The sequence below is a fragment of the Pelodiscus sinensis genome, chromosome 9 (assembly GCF_049634645.1).
Source record: "Pelodiscus sinensis isolate JC-2024 chromosome 9, ASM4963464v1, whole genome shotgun sequence".
In the NCBI taxonomy this organism is placed as follows: domain Eukaryota; kingdom Metazoa; phylum Chordata; order Testudines; family Trionychidae; genus Pelodiscus; species Pelodiscus sinensis.
Window position 1 is genome coordinate 1,638,207 of NC_134719.1, and position 14,620 is coordinate 1,652,826.

Below are 14,620 nucleotides of genomic sequence, written 5' to 3' on the forward strand. Positions count from 1 at the left end.
AAAAGTTTTGTGCAAAAGGACTCTTGCCCGCACAGGAGCAGCATAGTATTTCTGCAAGAACACTGACAATCTTACATGAGATCGTCAGTATTTTTGCGGAAATTCAAGTGGCCAGTGTAGACAGCTGGCAAGTTTTTCCGGAAAAGCGGCTGATTTTCTGGAAAAACTGGCCTGTCTAGACACAGCCTGGGGGATTTTCACCTTCAGCAGCATGGGTCACTTGCAGGTTTAAAGGATTGTAAATTGTGGATTCTCTAACTTGAAGTCAAAGATTTAAGCACTTCAGTAGCTCAGCCACAGGAATGGGTGGGTGAGGTTCTGTGCCCCCAGCTGACCTTGCTTTAAGTGTAGATAAGTTCTAATCAAGTGCTAAGTCTTTAGCCCACTTCCAGATAAGGACACGGTCCCGCCTTGTCCATTTTAGTAGAGAAATGGCTCAAGGCTTCATTCCTTCCACTACTTCCTTTGGGGCCTATTTTTAAAAGCTAAAACGCTGTGATCACTACCCCGTGTATGTATGTGTACACATACACCCCATCCCTCACCCTGCTTTACTTCTCTTTTGCGTAAGTTCTTGATGGTAGAGACTTTGATCAGATCCTCAGGGGTATTTAGGCATTTAACGCCCATTGATTTCAGTGTTAAGTGCTTAGAAGGATGAGCCAAACTCAATGGGAATTAGAGGCTTTTTAAAGACCTTTGAGGGCCTGGGCCCTTGTCTCATTTCCTCTAAACTACCATGCAAGTGCCTGGTTTTCTATCCCTTTGCAACATCATCACTGTCTGCCAGGGGTTGCTGATGCTGAGCAGAATAAGACACTTTGGGAAGAGGCCATGGATACATAACCTGGAGGTCAACAGTGCCTTGGGTGCAAGTCTGAGTGTTGTTTTTCCCTGGTAACTCAGCACTTCGTAAATAAAGGTGCTACCAGGCAGTCCCGCTATAAGTTGCTCTGGTATACAGCTATTCTGCACTGAAGTCATTGACGCTTGTAGGAACTGATGCATTGTAAGTCCTCCTGTTCCCCGCTCTCAAGTTGCACAAACCCTGCCCCTAATTTGTGCAAATGGAAGTCAGCCATGGGGGAAAAATTCCGATTTAAGTTGCTTCACTATAAGTCCAGTTTTTTGGAACGTATCTTGGACTTCTAGTGAGGACAGCCTGTATATGAAACCAAATCTATATCTCACATCTAGGCACTGCCAACACTTTAATGAGTTGTGGGGCAGAAAGTTTTCTACTTTTCTCCTCTTGACCACAAGAATAGTAATTCTGTTTTATTTTTATTTTGAAAGCAAGTTGGGAAATAGATTACAAAAACTGACCAAGAAAAAATTATGAAAATATTTAACTAGATTCATCTTTGGTTACTTATTGCAGTTCCAATAAAACATACACCATTTCCATAGTTCAAAAAACATCAAAGTCAGAAAATCAATCAACATAAAACAAGATTTGCTTTCTTTACAAATTCATAAATATCCACAATATTAGAAAAGTTGTTTTGCAAAGATTTTTTTTTCTGGCAGTGTTAACTTACTATTATACACAGGCTACAAACTTCTTCCTAAGCCTTTAATTACAAGTTTAGCTATTTACAGACTGCAAAATATTAAGACATAAAACTCCTTCATAAATATGAAAATAGATCATCTTGCAAAGATCTTTAAACTTATTCAAACCTGCCCCAAAAGATTACTTAGTTTTGCATAGAAATGTAGTGACATGCAGTATAACAATAGCATTAAGTGCAAACAGTAATTATTCAAGTGTCTTTAGTTGTACTGGCAAGAAACGTTCTGTACATCAACACCTTTTAACAAAATAGAATACACCTAGCTGTAGCCCTTTGCCTGGCATCTGCTTCTTTTCAGGGGCAGCAATTGACAGTATGTCCTCTTCTACTTGTATGTCACCTATCAGCAACATCAACCAAAACATAGCTTATAACAGACATTTAAATGAATCCAACAAAGAAAGATCTAAAGTGAATTTAAGGTAGATTTCTTCAGGGAACACAGCAGTGTCTAGAAATAGTTTAAAAAGCGAGAATTGTGTCCTTTAAAAAAAAAAAAGTCAAAACCATGATAAAACTCAACCGGAACAAAACAACTTGCAATCTAAGGGCTTGCCTGAACTCCATTCTAGCAGGCTGTGTATAAAGAGCAGGGAGAAGCTGCCGCACAACATGGGCTACTAGCAATACCATATAGGACAACATCTGTGGAGGGACAAGGGACTGACCTCCATCTAACCGATGGAGTCTGGCTCTGGGTGGCCAGATTATGATTAGTGTTAACCGAATCAGACCACCACAAGACTTGGTTTTAAGTGAGAGACTCATCCATTGAAAGCCAGACCTACAGCCAGTTCCGCCAGGTAAGCTGGTACTTGGGACAGACTTCACGCTGACAGCCCATCACCATGTCTTGGCACTTCCATTGCTGTGACCCATTTCCGGCTCGGCACCAAAGGCTGGATACGACAGGGCTGGGTCTTGCACAATGCAGCTGGCTTTCGGTTTACACTGTGGAATATCCCCACCCCCCCAAATACACTGGACTAGATCTCTGGGGAACATAGAATTTAAAAGATCCTGAATCAACCTGAAACAGCCCCAGGCGGAAACGGTCACTCCCTGGAACCACTGGTGGGCCCATCACCGTGAGAGCGCCATGGTCAAGTTTAATCGAAGAGGGCAAAGCAGAGTTTCCAGTGCAACTGGCATCTGCAGTGAGATCTTGGCTGTGGCAACAGCATCATTGCTTTCAGTTCTGTGAGCAAACAAAAGTCCACAAGGAGGCGCTGTTCCTGTGCTCAGTCTTTGCAGTGGGACTGAAGGCAGGAGGAGGATGCGGGTTAGATTCCTCCCAGCCCGGTGATGCTCCCACCAATAAACACTTCACGGTATCGCTCGTGTGCCTGAAGTCACAATCCTGACCCTGCCTCGTGACAACCGCCGCTGGTGAGGAGGGTTTCCTTTGCGGAAGGTTACAGTTGTACACCAGGCATCCGCTGGAGGATTGTTACTCAGCCTGGAACAGAAACTGCAGGTGTGTGGATGGTGCCTGCCATTCACAAAGCTCCATACACTGTAGACTCCCAACCCAACAGAGAGGATGCACAGGACTGAACAAAACCTGCCAAATAAGGGGGTGGGCAGAGAAAGAAAGGGCTGCTGTAGAAATGGGCACCCGTGAGGAGGAGTGGGAGAGCCGGGGCAAAGAAGGGTTAAAAGACCTTACTGGAGACAGAAAATGTTTCTTTCACGCCACCCAAGGGCTGTGCTAAGGAAATCAGGGATGTCCAGGGATTCCTGTTTTGTTTCTTCACAGTCAATGGGAAGGGACAAGCTTCCTGGCCACTTTCACTTCGAGAGAGGAAATCTTAAGTAATTCATGGGCCAGAAGACAATTTACTGCTCCTCAAACTCAGGGTTCACTGCTCATTCTCCAACAACCTTCCTGGCTGGTCCGTAAGACCCTCCTTCCTCATTCTCTATTTCAGGGGAAGCAAGCAGAGGCATAAACCTCACTTCTATCTAGAGACCTGTTGCTTCATATCTCCTCTACCACCCCCAGGTGGAGTTCTCCCAAGGCTGCTGTGTGTTAGTGCCAGGGCTATTGAGTGTGCATGTCAGTCTTCCAGACGCTGGCCCGGGTCAGGAGTGACAATGCAGGCAAAACCCCGCGTTCTCACGGGGGGAGGTGCAGGTGAACGGCCCCTTTCAGGACGCTGTGCAAACTGGGCCACAGGACAAGCTGTGGGTGTGTAGCTACTGCAGGGCTAGCACCTGATTCACACACACAAATGTTCCCACACCAGTTGGCCTTACACACCCTAGTGTTTCTGGTGGAAAAGTGCACTCAGACAGCTCCTGCAGGCAGAGGCAAATGGAGATTCACGTGTCTGTAACTTTCTTTTTGCCAAAATACACAGCAAGGAATTTATGGGGGAGAAATTGATTTTCTTCAGGGTCTCTAAAAAGCCAAACGCCTTTCTTGTGAGCCTGTCCTACTCTCCTCCTCAAAGGGTCTCTCTACATTTTCAAGCTGCTTGGTTTAAACAGGGACAGATCATGATTGTAGTGGCAACAGCTCCTCATTAGGAGGAATGGGCTGTCTCACAGGCCTGAGGAAAGGTAACTGGGACCCTTGTGTTTCTGGGTCACTGGCCAAGGGGAGTAGTGACGAGTTGTTCTCAGAGCACTGTCTGGCAAGTGGCTGTGCAAAGCGCTGATGGTCTCAATCCAGTTTGTCCTGGACAAGTGTCCACAACGCACAACTGTTATTTGCAGTTTCGCAATGAATGAATGTGCCTGGTGTCTGAAATACCCTCTTGCAAACCTACAGTAACACCTCTGTGGCAGGGTAACAGATGCAGGTGGTGGTGGGGAGAAACATGAAGTCCCTGCCTTTGCTGTGTCTGGACTGGAACAATACATCATGGTATCAGAAACTGAATCCCAGGAGGCAGGCAGCACATGCAGCAAAATGCTTCCCTCCGTCAGTCAGCAGCTATGCGCCGCTACCATTTCAGAAGACGTGTGGTTTCCTTGCTTCTGAAATCAACGTGTTCAAGAATACGGAATGAACCAGTAGGCCCTGCCCTCAGATCTGAAGGCGTTTCTACACTATCCAAAAGAGAGAGACTCTCCCCCAGTATTAGACAGAGGCTCCCCACGGAACAGATGTGCCCAGCTAGACAGAGTGCTAGGGTTCAAATCACTTCCGCACTCCCAGCTCCTGCTGCCTGCAGCCCTGCAATGATTATGGGAGCCCAGGTGGACATCCTGCCTGATGCTAGGTTCCTCTTGTGGTGAGCTAAGGGATGATGCACACGGGTAAAAATAAAATAAAAAAAACACTGTCTCTTCAGAGGCGCCTCGCAGCCTGATGGCCGGTTTCTCTGATCCACTGTAATATCCAAGACTTTGCACTATAGGAAAAAGTTAAAAACTAAGTGAATGGAGACCATTTGTCCCCACAAGAACATATCTGGGTTTTAAGCCCTCTCCTCAAATGTCACATTTTGACTGCACGCCACCAGATGCGGACGTATTAGAAGGTGCCAGAGAAAGAGGGGCAGAGCTGTCCATATCTAGCACTTCAAACGGCAACGTCTCTCTGCCCAGTTCCACAGAGACGTTAACACTGAACGGAGACTTGGAAGCCTCTGGCAGTAAGTTCTTCCGCACCTCGTCTTCCACCTCCATGTCTTCGGAGGCGGCACAGCTCGACAACACTGTCGGGGAGCTGCCTTCCTCTGAGCTGCCTGAATTCTGGCCTGAGCGCCCCTTGTATCTTAGGGACTCAGGCAGAGCCTGTACTAGCAGCTGGGGACAACCTGGATCTTCGCTAGTATTCCCAACAGGACAGAATCCATTTTCCTCCTGGGACTCCAGCCCATCGGAGCAGTCCATGTCCTCTTGCTCTGGAGGCAAAGGAGAGTCCGGCCTGTGAGATTTGGCCTGAAATGGAGGGATCTCGGACACTCCGTACTTACTGCTGCTCAGGAGTTTTTGCCGTACCTCAGCCCCTAGCTGGGTCGAGTCGCACTTGCTGATCATCGAGGACAGACCCCCAAAAGGGACATACTCTTTATGCAGAAGTTCGGGAGAGACTGGGAGAGATCTACAGCGCCTGCCAGGGGGGAAAGAGAATTCCTGCCCGTCTGTGCTGTACACCTGCCTGGACAGGGGCTGGCTAGTCTTCAGGCAGCTCCCTGTCTCTGGGGAGTGTAAGTCGAACACAAGGGAGATCACAGACTTGCTTGGCATGTCAAAAAATTTGATCTTCCCCCCCTTCAGGTCTTCTCTGGCATTGAAGGGGTTGACTTTCCGTGCTGCTCCCTTGCTTGGTGTGTAGTAAGGGTCCTGTACGTTGATCTTCCGGAAAGGCTTGCGGGAGAAAATGTCCGACTGGCTGCGTGACAGCAAGATGTTGCGGCGTGGGCGGGGAGACTTGGGCGGGATCTTGTCATCCAGGGAACTCAAACGTTTTACTCCTTGTGCTTTTTCATTCAGCCCTGAAAAGAAGAAGACAGACACCTTTAGTTTGGCAGCCAGACATGCTGGTGCTCCGGCTCACTCTGTGGGTCCCAGCCTTGCACGGAAGGAGGGAGAGACCCTGACTTACAAAGGATGCTTTCTGACAGGGCGCATCCTCCACAAACACCTGGTCTTGAGTTACCTGTAGTGCCTGCATGGGATCCTGGAATTCAAGAAATGGTGGGAAATTTTGTTCTCCCAAGTGTATGCGCGTGCTCTGAACATGGAGCAATACACCTCTGGGATCCCATAAGGAGCCAGATCCTTCCACTGGGTTTTTAATTTACAAGGGATAACTGAAATAGTCATTTAAAAGCATCATTTCCCTGTGTTAGGAACCCCTAACATACCAAGTGAAGTAATTCTGAAGTCTGAATTTGCTTTTCCGCACTGGTGTACTTTTACTTTCTGCATTTCACTCAGGCTGGTCAGTTTCACTATTATTTAAGGTCAAATCTGTCCACATTAGTGCTATTTTGGGGATTATAATAAAGCAGGGAAATAAAAACCCAAAGGAGATGGCGGTTTTACAAACTTTGATATGAATGAAAATGTTAGTATATTTTAGAATTGTTACACGAACCCTACATTTTAGGACCCTTCAAGTCCCCCGTCAGTAAACAGACAGGCCAATGAGCTGGTCTTGGGAGGGGACAGTTTTAGCTGTTCTCTTTTCCCAGTCTCTTTGGAGTCCCATATACTAGCAGAATGAACCCAAGAGCAGGAACGGGTGAGGGAAGATTACAGTTTAAAAAAAAATACTAATGCAAAAATGCTGAGGGAGGTTTTCACAAAAGCTAAGACACCCTCATGATGTGAAAGATGAAGACAAAAATATCAGTAGTTCCCTCTGAAAGCAGAGAGATTGAATTCCACATGAGCCTTAACACAGTACATTATCCACTGCAGAAACAAGGGAGCTGATAGTTGCACTTTGTAATGAGAGATGAATATGAACTGTTTAAATGCAGTGTAGTAAAAGCTGCATCATTAGAAGGGTATGGGAAAAGAGTTACAACCGGGGAGATTTCTAAAAGGCACGCCAGAGAGTGAGCACCTAGCAGCTCTTGACTTTGTTGGAGCTGGGTGCCTTTTTGCACATGCTGCCCCTGAAAGTCTCTCTCAGCTACCACTGAGCAATGCCAACTGATTAGGTAGGAAGTGGGAGATTTCCTTTTTGTTTGGGAGATAGACACACAAATTCCTCAGTCTATAAGGTGCCACAGGACTCCTCGCTGCTTTTACAAATTCCTCAGTTTTTCTTCTGACCCTGCAACAGTTTAGAGTGTGCTCTGAAGGACATCACCGGTCCAGAGAGAAAGAGAGGTTAGTTGAAGAATATTATGCAGTATCTTCTCCCTATTGCTGTGGGAACCCTGGGGAAGGAAGGAGGAAGAAAACAATACATGCAAAATGGGGAGCTCCCCATGGCATTGCTTTTCTCCTAGCCTGCACCCCACCATGGAGGACTCCCCCCAAGTGCGGCCATGGCAGGCACACCCTCTTTTCTTGCACTGTAGAACTGTGTTTTTGAAAGCGGACTGTTGGGTTTCAACCCCCAAAGCCAACTCTTTATAAAAGTGGCAAACTAATCCGACTTCTCACTCTCCGGCAGCGACTCCTATCCCGTCTGCACACTAGGTGGCACTAGGACACTGCACAGAAAGGCACGCCAGGCGAGCAAGGCATTCCTGCTGACCTTGGGGTTTCCACTTTTCTCCAGAGCTCACCTCATTTCTGGGCAAGGGATAGAGCTTGTATCGACCGTACCCTTTGCCCTGAAGGGTCCCAGCGCACTTCACAAGTGCTACGTGTGCATACAGAGAACCATATTTATACCAGGGTGCGGTGGGGACAAGCCATGTACCACACAGGCAAGCCATGAAACACTGCATTTATCATGCACCACTGTGTCTCCAAATCCAATGCTGCCAGGATTCATATGGCCATCCCCAAACCCTCAGCAACTTGTGAGTCCCGGCCTGCAACTCCCTCACTGATTTATAAGGGGAGGCAGCACTTACTTCCAGCTCTGGCTATTTGCAAGATTTGAGAGCTTCAAACTACAACAGGAGTTACTCTGGATTAGTCTGAGAGAGCGCTAAAAAAATATCCTCTCGCCAAGGCCTGTGCACAGTTTGACCCATGGTAAAGCCGAATGCCTTAGTACAGAAGGAAGGAAACGTAAAAGAAGGGCCAATAACTTGTGTCTCAAGTCATTCTCTGTACAACATGGCTTGTAAGTACCGTGGCAGGAGATGTAAGGATCATTGTGATACAAGAGCACCTACCAGGACAGCATCTTCCTGTATAGGGGCCACGTCAGCACTTTGTTGTTAGGTGCAGGAAACACCCGAGTGATAGATAGTGTTGGTCTAGGTAAACTATCCGTCCCTCTAAGAGCGGGAGCTACCGTATTCCCTTTATGATCAGATACTGAGGCAGGGTTTTTCCAGCACAATGCTCATAATGGAGTTCATTAAAGGAACTGGGAACAAAAATTAAAAAAGGCTTAAATCTTACTTCTGGTTTTATATTTTTCACAGGAAGTGGGTAGAAGGAACTGTCCCTTGTGACATGAAGCACTTTATCTTCACTATAATCATCTCTAACAGCCACTGCAGAAGTGCACCCCCCTCATTCACACCTTTGGAAATTGAGATCGGTTTTCTCTCTGTGCCTTCCAGACTCAGCAACTTCCTCTCTCTTTCAGACTCCTCGTTTCTCAGGCGGTTCAAAATCTCCTCCAGTGTTCTGACGATGTCGGCAAATGAAGGACGCAACTTTGGGTCCATCTGCGAATGTATGCAAAAGCCAAATAAAACAAGTAGCCTCCTCTAAGCCATCCTGCCTATGAGATGTGTAGATAAAGGGACAATTTTCAGGAATTTAGGATATTCAGATTATTTTGGGGTTGGGGACGTGTTTTAGGAAGTGCAATACAAGTCCATGCCCAGTGCAAACTGCGCAAGAATAAGTGGGAAACCCAGCATGTATTCATCAAAGCCTCTGTCCATTTGTAAATCTCAGCTTAGTTGTACTGAAGACTTCATAATTAGCTGAGAGGTCTCAGGTTTCTTATGTAGCAGACACAGTCTGCAGCGTAATTAAACTACCTAAGGGGGAGTGCTGTGTTTTTATTTGTATAGGGAATATCACAGTGCAAGAATCTAATTTCTGGACCCCAGTAACTGCCAAATAATTACGAGTCCATCTGGAGTGCCTGGACCAGTACAAATGCTAACAGATCTGTCTGTTCATGCCATTATTTAAGAAGGTTTTACATTTTTCCTTGACCGACCAATGCCTGTTATGGAAAGCTCCCCAGGCAGCCTAGCTGATCAGACAAGAATCTGACACCTTGAAATATTATTGACTTCCACTTTGTTCATTTCCACCTAATACCAAGAGTTTTGGTCCTGGATCTCTACTACAGAATTCCTGCAGCAGACAAGAAGCGAGACTGTGCATGGGTAGATAAAGTCAATGCACTGTGAAAAGCATCTGACAGTACCACCAATGAGCCAACAAAAATCAGTTGCCTAGTAGAAACAGGTCTCTAGATAAAAGTTAAACCAAACTACATGGGAAACCATGGTGACCCTTTCAAGTGGCCACTACGAATGAGGGGGAGGAGAGTTGCCTCCTAGGTGATGGGCCTCCAGCACAAGGGTGGCCAACCCATTAAATGAAGAGAACCGAAACAGCGGTGGGAAAAAAAATGCGAAGAACCACACCAGAATTGTTGAGAAAAAAAAAAAGGAAGCTCTGCCCCTTTAAAAACCATGGGTTAGGTTATGTGGTCACATCAGGCTCCCGATGGCTGTTGCCATCTTGCTGCGCTGCTGAGCACAGGGAGCCAGGGGCCATTTGTAGGGGCGCATGGGGTGGCTTTGCAAGCTGCCGGGGGGGCGCTTCGGGGCAGCTTCGCAAGCAACACTTTCAGGGCTGCTCCAGCAGATCCCCCACCCCCACAACACAATGCTCAGAAGGCAGCAGGGCTTTGTAAAAGGTTTTGAAGGGCTTCCCCAAAACTGCCCTGCAGATCCTAGGAGATAGAACAGACTCAGGAGAATGAAAATCACTGGCCATGGATGCAACATGAGGCTGAAAATCCACTGTGGCTGCTTAAAACAGCACCAGAGGGCAGCCGGGTATTTCTGACAGGCTAAGATCTGGGTGGCATAAAGCCAGCATAGCCAGCTCTGTGCTTTGGCGAGCCTTATCCATGTAACGGATCCGAGGGAGCACTGCAAGCGGTAAGAAATCAGAACAGCTCTTAGGCTAGGGTCTGCGAGGGGTAAAGGGAACGGAAAGGAAGTTTCCAAGAGATACCTCTGCCTCTTCCCTCAGCTGCTCTAAGTTCTGCTCTGGAGCAACTGAGGATCAGGGTTGCCAGGTGTCCACTTTTCACCTGGACTGTCTGTTATTTGGGTCCCCCATCCAGTAAAAAAAACCCAGAAAATACCGGACATGTGAAATATCCAATATTGCCTGTTGCCCTCGGACGGAAGCCCAGCAGGGACAATTTTCCCCTGCCGTGTCTGGCGGGGGAGAGAGGAGCATGGGGCCATTTAAAGGCGCTGTGCCCATTTTTTGGCTCAACAACTTTGGTGTCCCCCTTCCCCTCCCCCAACAGAATTTTCCACGGTGTTTCTTTTGGGGGGAGGGAGGAGTGTGTTCGGTATTTTTTGTAAAGCCATCTGGCAACCCTACTGAGGATTCAGCCATCGAGACTGCCGCTCTCACAGCCCACCTTGCATACCCATGGAACTTTCTGCACATGGAACATGGTTTTGCTTGTAAGCTTGTGTGTGGCGTGATTTCTAGCTGCAGCAGGGACCTTTATCTTGGATTTCCTGGCTTGGCCATGTTTAACACTCAACCATAATGATGAATTACAGTTTTTTTAATTCCCTGAACTTGGATTTGTTTTTACTGCTCTCTGTGTCTTTAAATGGTGTCACTTGCTGCAGGAAACACCACGTCCCTGCATATTTATGGTGCAGCTAATTATGCTGAGCCACACAGTTTCCATTACTGTTTGCTGACTTGGGAAATAATAAGAACATGACATAGGCCTGCTTCCAGCTGCAGTGCAGACCTGGAGGTAGAGCTCACACCAATAAGATCACTCACTAGCAAAGCACAAAGTGTGTAAAGATACAAGCAAACCTTATCTGGGTTCCCTTTCACCAAGTAGATTTGCTGAATGAATTACAACATGCTTACAGGGAAAGGAATTTTGTTAATGATTAAATCCGTGGGCCAATGGTTCCCATGTACCTTCCGGGGCTGCAGTAGGTCCACTGTCACATTCAGGGAAGGAACATTTAACTGGGGAGCGCATTTGGTACTAGCCACCATGTAACAATTCTCCCTCTGCAAATACAGCTAATTCTCACACAAGAGAAAGGAAACACTTCTCAGAGTAAAGCTTCGCTCACTACGAATTTCATCAGAGTGCAGGGAAAGTGCTTTTAATCATGCCCCATGGTCTAACTGGCTAAGCCCAACACTGGGGGAACCCCAGCTCTAATAAAACGACTTAGCCCTCGCTGCATGGTGCACCTCAACTGTCCAAAGCACTTAATAAACACTAATCGATCCTCGCAACACCGGATGAAGTGTTCTCATCATTGAATCAATGGGGAACCCAAGGCAGGGAGGCGCAGGGACCTGCCTGTCGTCACAGGGTAAAGCATCACTAGCAGCTGCGAGAACAGAATCTAGGGGAGCCCAACTCCCTTCCCCCGTCAATTCCCCTAGACCAGGCTGCTTTTGGCTCTGGCACTAACTTGTTCTGTGTCTTAACACAGCTTGCTTAAGGCAGTGCTGCCCAAGTGGCCTCTATGTTTGGATGTGCAGCTTGATGCTGTTGGGAGCTGATTATCAAAGCCGCAGAGGGCCCATATCGTCAATGGAAATCATTAGCAGCACCCCCCATTTCCAACTCAATTCATGCAGGAGCACAGAGCCTCAGAAGCATTCCTAAAATCTACGGTAAGCTGGCACCAATGAGAGCGCCACAAGGGGAGGCTATTGACCTTGCACAGTAGGCAGCTGGATTTTGAGATGCATGCGCCCATGCGTGTCTGTGCACTCGGGATCAGAGATAATCATCAGCAGAGTTGGCAGGTCTATGCCTGCACCCTAGATACCCTGGTACCGGAGTATGTAGAGAAGGGCCAGGCCTGCTGCCACTAGTTCCTTCTCCACCATGAAAATCCAGCGACAGACTTCGAGGCAGAGGTGCGTGGGCCAGCACATTCAAAGCTCTCCAGGGACTGTCCCAAGTCACCTCTTCTCGGAGGTGTGTCCCTACGGGCGGGTGGCTCCACACCAGGAGATTCCTGAGCAGTCTCTCATCCAAGGAGATGGATTCAGTAGGGACTGGAGAAGAGCGTCCCTGAAAGCAGCATGGGCACTGGAAGAAGGCATGAAAGCACAGTGCAGGGAAACCCATGCACCAGATGGCTGGCCTGCAGAGGTCTCAGAGATGTTTGTCAGTAGGGCTACAAGTGTAGACTGAGTCCTGGTGGAACAAGCATGGTGGAACAAGGCTTCATAACAGATTAAGAGGCATCCTGCAAGCCAGTCAGATGGCCTTTGGGTGGAAACCGTCTACCCTTTCATTCCTTCTGCAACCAAGATGAAACACCTCAGTGACTAAGGCCTCATCCTGTCTAGGCAAAAGGCAAGAGCTCTGGTTTGTTCTGTGTATGGAGGTTCATTTCTTCTCTCCACAAGGGAGATTTGGCATAAAAACGCTCGTGTGTGGAATTCCAAAGGGTTTTTAGGTAGGAAGTGCGGGTCTGGGCAAAGTGTCACCTTCTCACACGAAAACAAATGTCCAGTGGGGCAGCCATTAGGGCTCCAAGCTGCCTTCTCTCCTGGCCAAGGTGATGGCTATGAAGAGTGAAGTTTTAAGGGGCAAACAGAAGACAAAACAGGTTCCTCCCCACCCCAGGTTTAAATGAGGGTTTCATCAGTGCTCTGAGGAGTAAGTTGAGGTCTTTGCTCCTTACTAGGACAGACTAGGTTAAAGAGGCCTTGGTTAAACCTTGTAATGATCAGGGGGGTAAAGACCGAAAACCCTTAGAGGGAAAAGGGGGTGAAAAGCTGTGATGGCCACGAGGTGACCCTTAATGGAGCTCAGCAATTAACCTTGGATTTTAAATCCTGCACATAATGGACATCGTGTGTCAGGACCTCGGCAGAGATCCGAAATGGTGGCTGCATCTAGTCTGGAAGCACTCACGCTTCTGGAGGCTTTTCTAGCTTTAAGCAGCAGTGTCTGTGGCTCTGGCAAGCAGCGTGTTCAATAGCAGGGAGCCAGATAATAGCCATACCTGAGGTGGGGCATGTCCTGACTCCCAGTCAAGGAGGTTTGGTCTCGGGAAGATGGAGAAGGGATTACGACACACAGACATGAACCAGCTCTGGGAACCCCACCTGTCTCCACCGGGACAGCGCAAAGAGGATGGACACTCATTTTTCTGGTTTCATTGGTTCATGAGCTTGAGCAGGAAAGGTGCGAGAAGGTCAGTATACAGCAGTGTCAGGCCAAGAGATGACTAGAGCATCTGTCAAGTTGTGGCCACGCACTCCCCTCGCCTGCACTTTGGGCAGGATGGTGTGTCTCAAAGATCTCTGTCCGGATGACCCAGGCAAGACATCTCTCCCAGGCTGCCTTGCTCAGTCCCTGCTCCTGGTTAGTAAGGAAATCCACCATTGTGCGTTGTGCTCCTGGTAGATAAACTGCTGAGATCTTCTGGGTGGTGCACCAGGCACCAGATCCACTGGGGTGTGTCTCCTCCTCAATCCAGGGGTGCTCCGTTGTCCAGCCACATTCAGAAGAGGCGGCGCCTGATGTGGGGTGGGAAGTACTGGCAAGTGCAATGAACCGCTCTGAGCGCTAAGAAGTGGATGTGACCAACTGCCTTCTGCTTGGGGAAGTTCTGGGAGGGTGCCAGACGTGAGAGGTGCCAGTACGGAAATGGCTTTTTGTCTACACAGCCGACATTAAGTGACTCCAACACTGGAAGAGAGCTCTCCCAGCTCTAATAAAACCACCTCTGCACGGGGAATGGCTCCCAGTGCCACCCGCCCCCCCAGCCCAATCCAAGCCAAGGAGAGCTGCACTAGCAGCTGTGGGAATCCATGGCCGACCCTCCTGCCATAGGCAAGGAGCCCAAACAGCCCTCCCCCCCACACCCAGGGCTGGTGGAGAGACCTAGGCTCCTCACAGCTGCCGGAGCAGCTCCCCCTGACTCAGCTCTTGCAGGGGGCAGCCTGGAATCAGCACCCGATTACGGTGGTAACCACAGAATGTCAGGTACACTGCGCAAGGCCCGGAAGGACACCTTGAAAGCCAGGGAGCTGGGCATGCAAGGAGGGGAGAAGACTCCAAGCTGCTGGGTGGGACACAGCTCACTGACACACAGGGGGCACAGCAGTGCCTTTGTAACCTGAGCAGGACACGAGTCCGTCCCAGATGCAGAGGTAGCCTGAGTGTCTACTGCTGGGGAGGGAACACACTTTAGCAGGTTTTGAAGCTCGGGGTCTTG

General features: G+C 48.3%; 1 protein-coding gene across 1 annotated transcript in view; it reads right to left on the minus strand.

Annotated features, from left to right (window-relative positions):
• Nucleotides 1–1,252: 1,252 nt before the first annotated feature.
• Nucleotides 1,253–14,620, minus strand: part of TESK2 (testis associated actin remodelling kinase 2) — a 120,726-nt gene continuing 107,358 nt past the window's right edge. Inside the window, exons 10-11 of the mRNA XM_075935868.1 lie at nt 8,698–8,845; nt 1,253–6,028 (exon numbers count right to left, since the gene is read on the minus strand). Of these exons, the coding sequence (XP_075791983.1) occupies nt 5,019–6,028; nt 8,698–8,845 (1,158 nt within the window). The 3' untranslated portion in view covers nt 1,253–5,018. The remainder of the gene's footprint in view (nt 6,029–8,697; nt 8,846–14,620) is intronic.